Source organism: Lathyrus oleraceus, chromosome 1 (assembly GCF_024323335.1).
Source record: "Lathyrus oleraceus cultivar Zhongwan6 chromosome 1, CAAS_Psat_ZW6_1.0, whole genome shotgun sequence".
Lineage (NCBI taxonomy): Eukaryota > Viridiplantae > Streptophyta > Magnoliopsida > Fabales > Fabaceae > Lathyrus > Lathyrus oleraceus.
The window spans coordinates 432,103,416-432,118,932 of record NC_066579.1 but is presented as its reverse complement, the minus strand read 5'-3'; the positions used below and the strand labels follow the sequence as shown (position 1 = coordinate 432,118,932).

The 15,517-nt window shown below is 33.1% G+C and overlaps 1 protein-coding gene across 1 annotated transcript; it reads right to left on the bottom strand.

Moving 5' to 3' along the window:
• Window positions 1-1,641: 1,641 nt before the first annotated feature.
• LOC127080087 (uncharacterized) lies at window positions 1,642-5,460 on the bottom strand. The gene is made up of 9 exons (XM_051020419.1): window positions 5,263-5,460; window positions 5,106-5,186; window positions 4,945-4,994; window positions 3,629-3,706; window positions 2,824-2,881; window positions 2,691-2,740; window positions 2,234-2,342; window positions 2,092-2,153; window positions 1,642-2,011 (listed from the first exon to the last, which is right to left on the bottom strand). The coding sequence occupies exons 1-9, from the start codon at window positions 5,344-5,346 to the stop codon at window positions 1,969-1,971; spliced, it is 615 nt and encodes a 204-aa protein (XP_050876376.1). The 5' UTR covers window positions 5,347-5,460; the 3' UTR covers window positions 1,642-1,968.
• Window positions 5,461-15,517: the final 10,057 nt, after the last annotated feature.

The window sequence follows — 15,517 nt, the reverse complement described above, 5'->3', positions numbered from 1 at the left end:
CTTTAATATAAATTCATTTTTCTTTGATTTTATTTTAATATAATTTGACCTCACAAAAATTACAATGTTTGGACAATGGTTTTGCTCTGTTATGATTCAGGGGGGATTTCGGAGATGCATCTTCGAAATAATTCTCCATTGCAATTACCACGCTTCCAAAAACTTTAAAGGGACACTTCAGAGATATATATCTGAATACACCCAAACAACATTCGAAGATGCATCTTCAAACCATATTTGGTTCAAAATTGGGTGGATATTAGAATATCACATTTTGGTTATGATTTGAATGTGTCCGGAGAGAATCAGACTTGGGTGACGTTAACCTGCAAAAGTCATCATAACTTTCACCTAAACACCATTTTACGATCAATCAAGAGTCTCATATTGAACCACATGTGTTTCCTTTTTCTTTGAACAACCCAAAGTAAATGAAATAGTCTTCTACATCAAATAAAAAATCCATTTCATAATTGCCTTCACCTGCTGCTACAGTTTTCTCACATCGTCGCCGCCACCACCATGATCGTCGTTTTCATCTTGTCTTTTCTCACTGCCATCAATATTGCATTTGTCATTGTTGTCTCGTCATTCGTCAATCTGTCATTATCAGAGTTAACTTCACCTTTGTTTCTCCCACACCGACGAGTCAATGGTATACAATTTTACGCGCACAATATATAAAACTAACATCTTAAGTTGTTGGTATAAAATTTATGGCACAATATATAAAGCTAATATCTTAAGACATAAACAATAAAATGTCTCATAACTAAAAGTTGAATCATGTTCTCAACCACAACCAATTTTATGACAAATTATATTTAAGGGTGGAAATAGAATTTCCCTTTTTCTTTCTTCAAACTGTGTAGATTTAAAACCGATTCATGTTAAAAAAATCAGTTTTTTTTACCAATCCACATATGAACCGATTTCAAACTAGATTTTCAAAACAATTCACAATTTTAACCTGAACAAGTTTATAAGACTATAATAACCACAAAGTAGTTTGGTCACCCATATTTGTGAAGTTTATTCTTCAAATGATTTTAAAATTTTATAGAAATTTGTAAAGTTATCTATTCATTAGAAACTATTTATTTAATGATTGGATTAGTAAAATTTAGTGGTTATAATAAACTATCACCATCCAAATAATATATATATTTAAGTATCACATACTCTGTCCCATGATGAGTAACTATTTGGAATAAAATAGTATCCCAAAATGAATAATCAATTTTAATTTTTAATGTATTTTTTTCAATTTTATCCTCTAATTAATATTACTTTCATAATTTTCAATACATGATAATGATAGTTTTCATCCCAATTTTTTATCGCAATTTAGCGACGGTTTTTACAACTTTTGATTTTAATATTTATGACAAAATCTTTAAAAAAATATTTTGGGGACTAAAAATGAACTTTAATTAAATACATAATCCTATGTATAAGAATAAAATTATACATCTACGTGTAATTAACTACCCAAGTTTTCTTTCTTAGCAAACCGAGACAAATCGCATTTTTTCCCTTTTAAACGGGTTAATCTCACACACAGAACAGAATCAGATTCATTTCTTTAAGAAAAGTCTTTGCATCTCAATCAACAAATGACAAACTTCTGCAACAATTACATACCAACAAAAATAGCATCTAACCCTTTCCATTGCTTTTTACCAAAAGAACATATTCTTTCAAAAGCATAGACAACCGAATTTATAATGCTTAGTGTTTTCATTGTTCTACAAGATATTTATACTGTCATAATAACTCATAACATAACAGCATTGATATTGATCATCTAGATCAACAGGTATCTAACCACAGAATTTCATATGTAACTTACATCAACTCCAGGATAAAATTATTTCATTTTGCATATGTATTTTTTAGCTATTCAACTCTATTCTTTTCGGCTCGAGAGGTAGTTATCCAGTGACAATAAAATCACTGAATCTCTTCTCACTCGACATGTGAAAGACCTCCGCCACTTTCAGCACGTGTCCTATAGAATAATTTGTTAAGGATTACGAAAGGAAGATACATATGATGGCAAAGTGATGATTTCAAGAGTTCACTACTTACTTGTGATCAGAAGGATTTGGCATAAGCTCGTAAACAATAGTGGCCACGACATCCCTCTTTAACTATACAATAAACAATAAAGTTAATACTTTGACTTAACATATGCGTCCAACAGCCCTGAACTTTACGGTGGAAAAAATACCTGAGTAGCTTCGCCTTTAAGACCAATATAGTGTATTTTGGTAGTGTCGCCTCCAAAATTATCAGGAAAATGCAATGTAATATTTCCCACACTTTGAAATTTAGAATACCTAATCAAAAGGATAGATGCATTGAAAACCCATGGTAGCAGACAAAAGAAAAGTCCAATGATATAAAGCACTGGTGTCTTATATAACATAGCAATTGAATTTCATACGTGAATTATTGCCTTAATGAAAGTTGGTAAATGATAATAGAAAAGGGATGATGCACACCGAGAGTGTAAATTAATTTTCCACTGTCAACTAGCGACTATGTATCTCGCCAAGTCAGATTGAAAATTTTAAATTACTTATATGACATGACAGAATGATACATTCCTATTGGATGACATTTTAAAACTTTTTTCCACTGTCAGTGTCAGTGCATCTCCGTTAAACTCAAATGATAATGATTACCTTGTCTGGTATTCCAGTACTCCTTGCATATTCTCAGCTAAATCCCATTCCTTTATAAATAAAAATCAGTACTATACAAGCTGTGTTGTCCATTTTTCAATTCATTCATTGAAAATTTTGAAGAAAAATATACCTGAATGGCTTGCATGCTTTGTGCATCAGAAAAGTCAATGCCATCTCGATTGATAAACCTAAATCAAGTTGAAGTTCTCAGTCTTTGGTGTGGAGAATATTTAAAATAAACATAAATTATTGTAATCGAATATTCAAGTATTGCATCTAATGACTACATAGGAGATACTGCAAAAACAGATGAAATAAGCCTAGTTGGTCCAAGCACTAAATCATTGCCTTTATGCAAAAGTCAGAATTAGAAAAGCGGTTGAAAAACATTCATTGCTAGTTTAATCTTTCATCTTATAGCATGTCCTTCTGAGGTAAGTCCCGATAAATTTATAAAAGAACAGAAAAACAAAGGTGTACTCGTAAACAAAATACATAAGGAAATTCATCTTGCAGAAGCATCTATTAAGATATTTATATTAATCACCTCGATATCCAACCAAAAATATAAGAACTCAATCCAACAACGTGAGACAGAGGCGTAATTCGCATGAGCATTAAACATCACAGATAAAGGGAGACAGAATGAAAAAGAAGCTGGGTATATAAAAACAGTCTGTGATCTCTAAAAAAACACGGAGGTCACAATTTCGAGTTAATCATCAATGATAAATGTCATAGAAGGGATATTCACAATAATAAACTAAGCAATAACAACCATTTTAAATTAGGTTGATGTCAAAGCCAAGCATTAAAGAATACGGTACTTTCCTCTGAACATAAAACAGAACTATTTTCAGGAACTAGTACCAAAAGTTGCATGTGAAAAAGTCTACCAAATAAAATAAAGCTTCTTCAAAACCATATCAACTTACGCTCTCATCTTGGAAGGACTTGTTCCATCAGCTCCACCAACAATGGATATGCTCTTAAGCTTGACATCTGAAGTAAATCTATATCACAAAGAAGCACAACAAGCCATATAAGAATTTGTAAGAGCATAGTTTTTAATAAAAAATGGAGAATGTGACAATGAAAAGAGTAGTTCATTGGCAAAATAAATAATCATACAAATCTATAGTTTGGCAAAATAAATAAAAGCTTTACAATGAAAAGAAACATTATTCAATACATATTAAAAATCATAGCCACTCCCACACATTTATTTCTACCTATTAAATAGAGTAGTTCATTAGCATCAAAGAAAACCTATACAGTCGAGGACTACAGTTAATGCTGCTGATCTCTCTGGTTCTTGTAACATAAAGAAGCTGAAGTTATTGTTCTTTCTTAAAGACAAAAACATAAGAAAAAGGTATTGTAGCTAACAAAATATATAACATACTCATATAATCTAGTTCCAACCAACAACCAGGCTTTATCCCACTAAGTGGAGTCGGCTACACAGATCAACTTTCGCCATAATGTTCTATTCAGGACCATACTTCTATCCAAATCGTTAATCCCGAGATTTTTCTTAATAATTTCTCTTATAATTTTTCTAAGTCTCTCTATCTCTAGTTGTTTGACTTCTCTCCATCTGATTTACTCTCCTTACCACATAATCTACACGTATTCTCTCTACATGCCCAAACCACCTAAGTTTATTTTCCATAATCTATTCTACTATAGATGCTTGCTACCCCAACCCTCTCTCTAATATTGTCGTTATCTATTCTACTATAGGTGCTATCCCAACACTCTCTCTAATATTGTCATTTATTTTTATCCCAAATAGTCTTACCACACATCCAACACAACATCCTCATCTCTATTACACTTATTTTATTCTCGTGTTGATTCTTAACCGCCAAACATTTTTATCTCGAGCAACATCACAGGTCTTACTGCGGTCCGATAAAATTTCTCCTTCAGCTTGAGCAGTACCTATATAGAAACCCTAAAACCTTCCTCCATTTCATCCATCCAGCTTGAATTTCTCTATTTTTGTCTCTACTCTCCTCCTCCAAAGCCTTTCATTCCCCTCTCCTCTAAACTCACAAACTGAGCCTAGAGATAACTCAATACCTTATTTTGCAACTATGATAAGCAGCTATATTACACATGTGTTCTAAGTAACTAGACAATTTCAACGTGCAACAAGATTTCACAATTTCATCATACAAAATAGGTAGCAAAATTGATGTAATAAAAGACTAATTAAAAGATGAATAGAATACAAGTAACTTACGGAATGAATACAAGTAACTCAGGATCACCCTCATTGCTTTCCAAGTGTTCCTGTTGAATTAAAGCCATAATAACAACAGCGAAAACTTAAATATTCATATTGTTCATATCTAGCAACAAATTTAGCACTAAAAATTAATAAAAAGTGAAAATGATTATTACCCCAGAAGTATTCAAACGGTGTTCCCAAGCTTTGAAAACTGATTTAACACTGCCAGGAGTTGCCTCATTCAAAGCAGATGCCTGAAAGATAATTTGGAATTGTGATTTTGTTGATAAAAATTGAAGAAAATAGAGAAAAAGGAAAGAGAGATGGTACCTTGGTGAGGTCGATGTGTTTGTAGAGAGACCAATCAGATGAACAATCATGATCTTCACAACTGTGGTCATGCAAGCACGCCATTTTCGATTACCTCCCAACTCAACACCAAGCGCACAGAGCAAGCGATGTTGTTGATTCTTTGTTCTTCGATTTGGGTTTATCAATTTATTGGGCTTTTATTTTGGGTTGTTCAATATTACCTTATGCCCCTCATTTAATCTTACTTTTTCAATTATTTTTCAAAATCCATTTAGAATTTACGCAAATTCCAAAACTTTAATAATAAGAATTTAATTGATATACCCTGACAGTGTAAAGATTTTTTACACTTCAGTTAATCACAAACATTGATTTATTTAAAATGTTTGATTTTTATTTTAATCACTTAAAAAATAATACAAACGAATGATTGTTATGCATTGACAGTGTAAAATTTTTTACACTGACAATGCATAACCATTAATCTCTAATAATAATATCGGAAATTTCACATTTTTATCAAAAATTTTGAAAAAGATAAATTTTTGAATTTCTAGGATAATCCTTTATGTTTTTACTAGAAATTTCAGAATTTTTGATATTTTTACATAAAATTTTGGAATTCCCTATTTATTCATAACATGGTATTAGGAACTTTAGAATTTTGAGTAGTTCAAAAAGAAACCCAACTATCTTTAAAGAGCCATGTATCATAACTTGCTCTTAGACTTATTCTCCTCTACACAAGGAACCCAACTATCTTCAAGGACCCACCGGTCATAAGCATAATGACCTATCTCTAGAGTTATTTTTTCATTAATAAGAGGTGTATTATAGATACCATTTTCACACTCAATTTATCAAGATGACAAGTCTTCTTAGATCTCCAATATACTTCTGTTAAATTGTAATTCCTTGTGTCGAAGTAGGTTGCTCGACAGAAGCAATGAAGTGTCGAATCACCTAGTGTGTTAATTGTATTGATGTGTCAAAGTGTCGAAGCATGTTGTTTCACACATGATTTCGACTTAGGCCTATTTTTAGTAGTGTTAATTATTTTGGACTTTTATAGTTTTTGGTTTTGGCTCAGGGAGTAAGCTAATCTAAATCTATAAATAGAGGGAGTAACTCTTATTCTTGTATGAAGAGTAGAAAGAAATCATAATATTGTATTCACATGATTTTGCAGTTGTAAAGTGAATAAAGAAGTTTTCCACAGGTTGTGGACAGAGAGAAACTCCGTAGAGAATATTCTTCTTCTTCTCCATCGTTCTTTCTTTTCTTTCTCAATTATTCTTTTCTTTTCATTATCATTGTGTGAGTGATAACAATCTTGTTCATCAAGATTGATAGAAACTCTCCATAAATTGTGGTGGATTTCCAATATATGGTTACAAGAGCTCCGGTTTAAGCAATTTGTGGGAAGAAAATCACGATGATAATGAATCATCCAAACGAGCATTTTCCAACAAATCTTCTGATTCTCAAGAACAATAATTTTAAGAATTGGTGCAAGCAGATAAAGATTGTGTTCTGTTATCAAGATTTTTGAGATCTTGTGTAGGAAGGAAGTAGTAACAACACTTGCAGAAAATACGACAGATCAGGAAAGGGTTACACATGACGAATTGAAAAAGAAAGATTATAAAACTCTCTTTGTAATCCATCAATATGTTGATCCAGATAACTCTGAAAAGGTTAGAGATGTAGAGTCAGCGAAAGAAGCATGGGAAATTCTGGAGAAGTCGTTTAGAGGCAGGGAGAAGGTGAAAGAGGTAAGGTTACAAACTCACAAAGGATGTATGAATTGCTTCAGATGGAAGACAATGAAAGCATAACTTATTTCTTCACTAAGGTTATGAAATTGGTGAATCAAATCAAAGTATGTGGAGAAGTGTTGACATCAAGATCTATTGTTGGAAATCTCTTGAGATCGTTGGCTCCAAAGTTCGACCGCGTGATAGTAGCCATAGAAGAGTCAATAGATTTGTCAAAACTGACAAAGAAAGAGCTTCAAGGAACGTTTGAATCTCATGAACAAAGAATGACTGAAAGAGCTGCAGGAAAGCCGAACAATGATATGGCTTTGTAGGTACAATCAACAAAAGAAAGGAAAGGCAAAAGAAGATGGAGTGGCAATAAAGACTACAACAATTCGACTGGTCGAAATCAGCAAAAAGGAAACTGGTCAAGTCAGAGAAAACCCTGGAACCAAGGCAACAAAAGAGGTGGTGTTGCGGGTAGAGGAAGAGGTGGTAGTCAAAAGTCAGACAAGAGTCACGTTCAATGTTACAATTGTCAAAAGCATGATCACTATTCTAGTGATTGTCCAGAAAAGCATAAGAATCAAGAAACTTAAGCAAAGCTGGTGAAACATGAAGAAGAAGAAGAGATGTTACCGATGGTTACAACAAAAGAGGAAGAGAGATTCAAGGACCAGTGATACTTGGACTCAAGATACTCATCATGCATGTCTGGAAGAAAATATTGGTTTGTCAACATAAAACCCTCAATGAAGAACATGGTGAAATTTGCAAATGACAACACTCTAGCAGTTGAAGGTGTTGGTGATATTTTGATTATGAGGAAAGATGACAAGAGGTCAGTAATTTCCAATGTGTTGTACATACCAGGCATGAAGAGCAATTTGCTAAGGATATGATAGTTAGTCGAAAAGAACTACAAGGTGTCGATCCAAGACAAGATGATGAGAGTTCTCAACTCAAATGATGGGTTGATCTTGAAGGCTCCAATGTCTCAGAATAGAACCTTCAAGATTGAGCTTAATGTGATGGAGCATAAGTGCCTTGCAACAACAACCAGTAGAGATGAATGGATATGACATTATAGACTTGGCCATCTCAATTTCAAAGATATCAGAGATTTGAAGAGAAGAAATGTGGTTTTAGGATTACCAGAAATCGACATTCCAAACGAAGTGTGTGAAGAATGTGTGCAGGCGAAGCAACACAAGAACAACCTCAGTAAGGATGCAGGAAGCAAGCCTCTTGAAGTCATATACTCTGATGTATGTGGTCCTATCCCGATGGATTCAATTGGAAGTAACAAATACTTTGTCATATTCATAGATGATTTTAGTCGAAAATTATTGGCTTACCTGATCAAGAAGAAAAGTGAAGTGATCGAGGTATTTGCCAAGTTTAAATCTATGATCGAAAGACAAAGGGGTCAAAATATCAAGATTCTGAGGACTGATGGTGGTGGAGAATATGTGTCGAAAGATTTCGATGCATTATGTGTGAAAGAAGAGATTGTGCATGAGTTGGTGCTATCCTACACTCCACAGCAGAATGGAGTCACAGAAAGGAAGAATATAACCATCATGAATATGGTGAGAAGTATGTCGACTTAGACCTATTTTTAGTAGTGTTAACTATTTTGGACTTTGGCTTAGGGAGTAAGCTAACCTAAATTTATAAATAAAGAGAGTAACCCTTATTCTTGTATGAAGAGTAGAAAGAAGTCATAACATTGTATTCACAGAATTTTGCAGTTGCAAAGTGAATAAATAATTTTTTTCACAGGTTGTGGGCAGAAAGAAACTCTGCAGAGAATATTCTTCTTCTTCTCCATCGTTCTTTCTTTTCTTTCTCAATTGTTCTTTTCTTTTCATTGTCATTGTGTGGGTGATAACAATTTTGTTAATCAAGATTGATAGAAATTCTCCAAAGATTGTGGTGGATTTTCAACAACTTCCACCACTATATGAAACAAACTCCCAACACTAAAAAATATTTCATGAGTCCAAGCATGTACAGGTAAGCCAACGAAAGTGAGTCAAAACTCTTTTTTGAAGGAGGAGAAAGAGGGCGACCACCTATGATACATAGGTATGGGTACAATACCTGATGCAGGTGCTGATACCGGTATGAGATGCGTCGTTTTAAAAAAAAATCAAGATACATATACGTCAATAAGAAATAGGAATTTTCTATAAAATGTATGAGTAGAAAATTAAATTGTTAGCTTCGTAATAAAAGACCATTATAAAAAATTAAAAAAACTAAAAATAAAATTAAAATACAATAACCAAAAAAATCAAAACACATAAATATACTATATTAATATTTAAGAAAATCATAAATTTCATTCAAAATCGAATAATGAGAAAATATGAAATACCACAAATACGGTAGAAATATCTGATATGGGTGTGTACCCGATATCGGTACGAGTACCCGGTATGGGTGCATATCCGATACCCATACTTTACCATTTTAGAAGTACCCATATTTCAAAAAAAAATTGATTCAAGAAAAATATTTCTAGAGTTCTAAAATCTCCCTGATCTTTTTCGACAAGTGAGCTTAAGAGGAAATAATCTCATCCTAGCTTTGAGATCTTGATATGAGAGAAGAAAAAAAATAAAGAGATTTTCATAAATAGAATCAAAGCTCATAATGTGTTTCAAAATATTTACTAGGCAAGGGGCCGACCACATTAGTCTAGGGTCATCTTCTTTAACTAAAAGCTTCTTGCAATGACCCAAAGCACGGATAGGATTCAGAGAACCTTCTTCCTTTGAGATTCCACTCACTATAACATATTTAAAGGAAGTTTTCTTAACCAAAGTTCTATTTTGGAACACTTGATAAGAGTTTGAGGGTTTATATTGCCTCCATTTATTGCCATATGGTTTGGAGAACAAAGCTTCATGGTTTCTTAACTTTAAACTCCCAAAGCATATCCCGTTAAGATGCTTTTGGAGCTTTCGAACATTCTTAAACTCAAATTTTAAACATATTCATAGCACATAACAAAATAGTACATAATACAAATCTAAATAAAATAAATTCGAATAACAAATAATGCATTGTCTAATAAATTAGATTTAAGGAGTGAAAGGTGTTCCAATTAAGTTTTAAGAAAAATCTAATTATATTTTAATTATATATATTTTATTTTATCAAACGGTGTCGTATTTTGTGAAAAAAGCAAGTAATTAATCTGTCGATTTTTAAAAATCGTCAGTTCTTCAATTTTTATCGATTTTGACCAATTTGGTCAACTCTCGCTGATTTAATAGCTTACCCGATCCACCAATCAAACCATACCAATGATCCCTTTGATTTTTGTTTCGATCGGTTCAATCGACAGGTCCAATACAGTTTCTAAAACATTGAATTTATCTCTTCGACTTTGAAATATTATATAGCTAAATCTTATTAATATTATTTTTTTCTTTTTTTAATGTTCTTATAATTTATTTAAATTTAATTTAATTATTTTTTTGATTTTATTATTTAATTTTTTAACACAATGTTTTCTACTCCATACTTTATATCACATTCTGTATGGTCATTACAAATGTATATATTTTTAAAGCTTTTAAACTATTCAAAATTATCAAAGTTATTAAAAATAATTAATTCCTATTTTTTTTAAGAGAAACGTTATTAAAAATGATAATTAAAAAAATAAAGAAAAATATTCATCAAACAAGTGTTATGTGATTTGTAAAATTAAAAATTGATTTAACCCAATTATTTGTATTCTAACAAATATCAATTAATTTTCTTAAATTTGTAATATTTTATACAATAAAATAGATTTTAAAAGTAGATGATAAAATATGCATTTTTATTTTCTTCTTAAAATACTATTAAAAAATTAGATTATCAAATAAGTTTTTTCATTTTCATATTTTCACAACAGTTTTTAAATATTAGTTTACCAAACAAATTTTTTATTAATTTTCTTTCTAAATATAGTTTTTAAAAATAGATTTGAAAAACAAATTTTAAGAACTAAAATTGAAAAGTTTTTCAAAGAGGCCCTAATTCTTTATTAAGATTTTCACAAAGTAATTGTCATTATATCAACAAGATAAATTAAAGAATTTTTTACTCAAATAAACAAATTTTTCAAAAAAAATTCTCGAAATAACTCACTTTTTAGATTAATTCTCAAACTACCCCATTTTAAAGAGATGACGTATGCTCTCTAAGTTAAAGAGATGGCGTCAATTGGATTGGCTTATGCACTTAGTGCTGTCAATCCAATTGGCGTCTGTGTGTTAGGTTTTAAAGGAGACGCCAATTGGTCTGACACCTATGTGTGTTGTGTAATTTTTTTTAAAACAATGTACATTTTAGATAAAAGTCAAAATCAGACCAATTGATATTAATATTAATATGCGTTTACATACGAATACCAAAAAGATTAATGTCGTCGACCGGAATGACCTAACCGAACTCCGGTACCACATCCCTTAGCTACCCGAACGCGTGACCCTAACTCACGTTGATGATTCATCCTAGGTGTTTAAGGATTTGAGGGTCCAAGAACATCACCATCATCTGCAGGAGATTGCCTAAGATATCCAGATAAATCTGCATAGTTTTATGTATGCAATGAAGCGCTACCGTCATAGCTGAGTTCGTGACCCAGGCCAGAGTAGTTGGGATGTGTTTGCGTTATTGGAGGGCAATCAGAAGATTGAAGGGAGACATTGGTGTGAATGATGCGTCGAGTAAAGGTTGAAATGATTGTTGTGGTGTTTGGTAGTCATATGGTTGTTGCATGTTTTGATTTTGTGATGTTTGGGCTTCTTGGTTATTAAAAAACAAATTATTACGAATTAATTAGGTTAATGACAATACATTTGCTGGTCGAAGGTGATCCAAGAGATTGCGATACTGGATAATATAGTGTCTAGGACATCTGTTGTAACTCATACCACGTGCCGACCATCTGCAGCAAAAAAGAATATATTATTTAGAGATAATAATCGGTAAAGTAAGTAAATATAATTCATTGTTAAGAACTTACTTTTTTGCGTACGGGAATGTGAATGGGTTGTGGTTGACAGGCGCTAGGGACGGTAATCTGGATCAACCCCATGCTTGGAGTAAAACAGCACATCCAGAAAATAGATGTGTCTTTGTGTGCATTTTTACACAAAGAGCTATAAAGATAAACCAAACAAGCGGACCCCCAATTGTAACTTCTTATTCTATCTACATGTCTTAGTAAAGGTAAATACATAACATGCATACTAGAACCACTATCTTCGGGAAATAAAAATAAATCAATTAAAAGCATAATATAACACCTAGTTTTTATTATTCGAGCGTCTTCGATAGAATTTTCATCTAACTGTAAGTTGTTGTAATATGCCTTAAGACATGAAAGGAGTATATCTTGACCTCTCGAGTTATCATCTAACAAGTCAGCATCCAAGAGTTCCATGCAAATTGAATTTGCATAGTTGGTTTTCCCATTTACCGCCCTACCCTCGATAGTCAGTTCCAATAACATATACACATCTTCTAACTTCATTGTACATTCACCGGTTGGAAACCAAAATGTGTGTATCTCGGGACGCCATCTTTCACATAAAGGTAGAATAAATTTAGTATTGACCGACCAAGATATTATTTTGCTTAGATGTCCAAAATCGGCGAGTTCGACATAAGATTGAATCAACGTGTCGATGACAACAAATTCGTGGACACGAGCTCGAAACCTAGAAACATCCTAAAAAATAAACAACAAAATAAGTTACTTTATAAAAAAAATGTGTTAGAAAAATATGACAATACATAAACACTTACATAAGTTGTTATGTTTGTGACTGTTCCTCTATGCGATTCACCCATAGTGAGTAGAGACATTTTGTCGTAGTGTTGCAGATGAAAAATTATTTGTTGCAGATGAAGAAATGTTTTTTGCTGATGAAGAAGTGTTGGTTTTTATGTCTATTAATAATGAAATACATGCACTAGTGTCCATGCTTGAAATGTATCCTAGTGCCAATTGGCGAGCACATGTATATTTTAAATGCTAGCGTCATCTGCATTGGCGTCTTCCTAGGTGTCTAGCTGCATGGCTATCTTGTGGCAGGTCTTGCATGCTTAGTATTTTCACTAGGTTGCATGGCTAATGCATGCAACGCAGAATCTCGAGGGCATGCACAAAAGGCGCCAAACAGACTGGCGCCTATGTTCAAAATTCCAAAGCAGGTGCCAAATGGATTAAAAGCATAATATAACACCTAGTTTTTATTATTCGAGCGTCTTCGATAGAATTTTCATCTAACTGTAAGCTGTTGTAATATGCCTTAAGGCATGAAAGGAGTATATCTTGACCTCTCGAGTTATCATCTAACAAGTCAGCATCCAAGAGTTCCATGCAAATTGAATTTGCATAGTTGGTTTTCCCATTTACCACCCTACCCTCGATAGTCAGTTCCAATAACATATACACATCTTCTAACTTCATTGTACATTCACCGGTTGGAAACCAAAATGTGTGTATCTCGGGACGCCATCTTTCACATAAAGGTAGAATAAATTTAGTATTGACCGACCAAGATATTATTTTGCTTAGATGTCCAAAATCGGCGAGTTCGACATAAGATTGAATCAACGTGTCGATGGCAACAAATTCGTGGACACGAGTTCGAAACCTAGAAACATCCTAAAAAATAAACAACAAAATAAGTTACTTTATAAAAAAAATGTGTTAGAAAAATATGACAATACATAAACACTTACATAAGTTGTTATGTTTGTGACTGTTCCTCTATGCGATTCACCCATAGTGAGTAGAGACATTTTGTCGTAGTGTTGCAGATGAAAAATTATTTGTTGCAGATGAAGAAATGTTTTTTGCTGATGAAGAAGTGTTGGTTTTTATGTCTATTAATAATGAAATACATGCACTAGTGTCCATGCTTGAAATGTATCCTAGTGCCAATTGGCGAGCACATGTATATTTTAAATGCTAGCGTCATCTGCATTGGCGCCTTCCTAGGTGTCTAGCTGCATGGCTATCTTGTGGCAGGTCTTGCATGCTTAGTATTTTCACTAGGTTGCATGACTAATGCATGCAACGCAGAATCTCGAGGGCATGCACAAAAGGCGCCAAACGGACTGGCGCCTATGTTCAAAATTCCAAAGCAGGTGCCAAATGGATTGACGCTATGTCTTGCATGCATGGTCATGTCATGTTCTTCTATTAATACTCTTCCCCATACCAACACAAATTCATACTCTTACTCAAACCAACACATATTAATTATGAAACCTACATAACTTCATTATCATACTATATCGTATGCACCCAAATATGTTATCAATGCTCACTGCAACGGTGAGACATATGAGTGTGATGTATACGAGTTTAGTTTTCGAAACACCGAAACTATCCGACTTACAATCAAGATAAATTCAATTTTTTTGCATTTGAAAAAACAAATAGAATCCTGTCTAGGATCTTGTCTTGTGTCACAAATCACGTACCAGAGGAGAAAGATGGAGTGGAGTGTTAATGTCATATCAATTATTTAGTGTATACTGTATGAAAGTGATGAAAGAGTAAACTATCAAAGCTAGCACACATGTGGTTACAATCTTTGATCGTCATAGGCAAAATTTCAGTGTACAGGAAACAATGGACCACAATGAGGGGAGACCAAATTTATCCTATGTTGTCAGACTAAACAGAAGTTGGTGTGACTGTTGCAAGTTCCAGGCCTTCCGTATTCCTTGCTCCCATGTCATTGCGGCATACACACATACTCGCCAGGACACTTACAGTCATCTATCCGGTGTTTACAAGGCCATTATCGTCATGAATGTCTATAACGAAAGCTTCTAAGTGCTAGCAATGGAGGAATATTGACCTTCATATCAAGGGGACATAGTTTATCACAATGATAAGATGCGAAGAAAGAAAAAAGGACGGCCATACAACACGCATATTAGAACAGAAATGGATACGATGATAAAATGATAAGATTATGTAGTATATGTCGTCAACCCGGACACAATAAGAAAAAATGTCTAAATCTCGGAGAAACCTCTGCATCATAATTTAGTACCTTCTTTCAATTTTTGTAACTTTGATTTTGATATATTAATAACTTTTTGTTACAACAAGGTTAACAACAAACTTCACTCCAACTTAAACACACTTAAAATCGAACCGGTTTGAATAAACAACAAAAACAACAAATATCAAAACAGATAAAAATACTTAACCACAACATTTAAAAACAACATTTCTAACTGATTACAACAATCAAACTGATATCATTTGGTCCAAACATTACTTCCCTAACATCCTTATCATTTTTTACTCACACACATCCACGTAAAGCATCAAGTCTCTCAATACTTCTAATTTTTTCGCCTTCAAGTATTTTTCCGTCTAACCAACGAACCGATCCCCTTTGTAATGGTTCGAAACGAAAGATGTTTCAGAAGAGCATCTCCATCGGAGGCTTGTGTCTCGAATAAATCACTTT

What these genes read in the sequence shown, in the direction of transcription:
- LOC127080087 (XM_051020419.1), bottom strand. Translation starts at nt 5,346, where the DNA reads ATGGCGTGCTTGCATGACCACAGTTGTGAAGATCATGATTGTTCATCT. An exon ending in GTACTGGAATACCAGACAAG is followed by an intron (nt 2,343 to 2,690) that starts GTAATCATTATC and finishes CCTTTTGATTAG; the next exon opens with GTATTCTAAATTTCAAAGTG. An exon ending in CCAAATCCTTCTGATCACAA is followed by an intron (nt 2,012 to 2,091) that starts GTAAGTAGTGAA and finishes ATTATTCTATAG; the next exon opens with GACACGTGCTGAAAGTGGCG.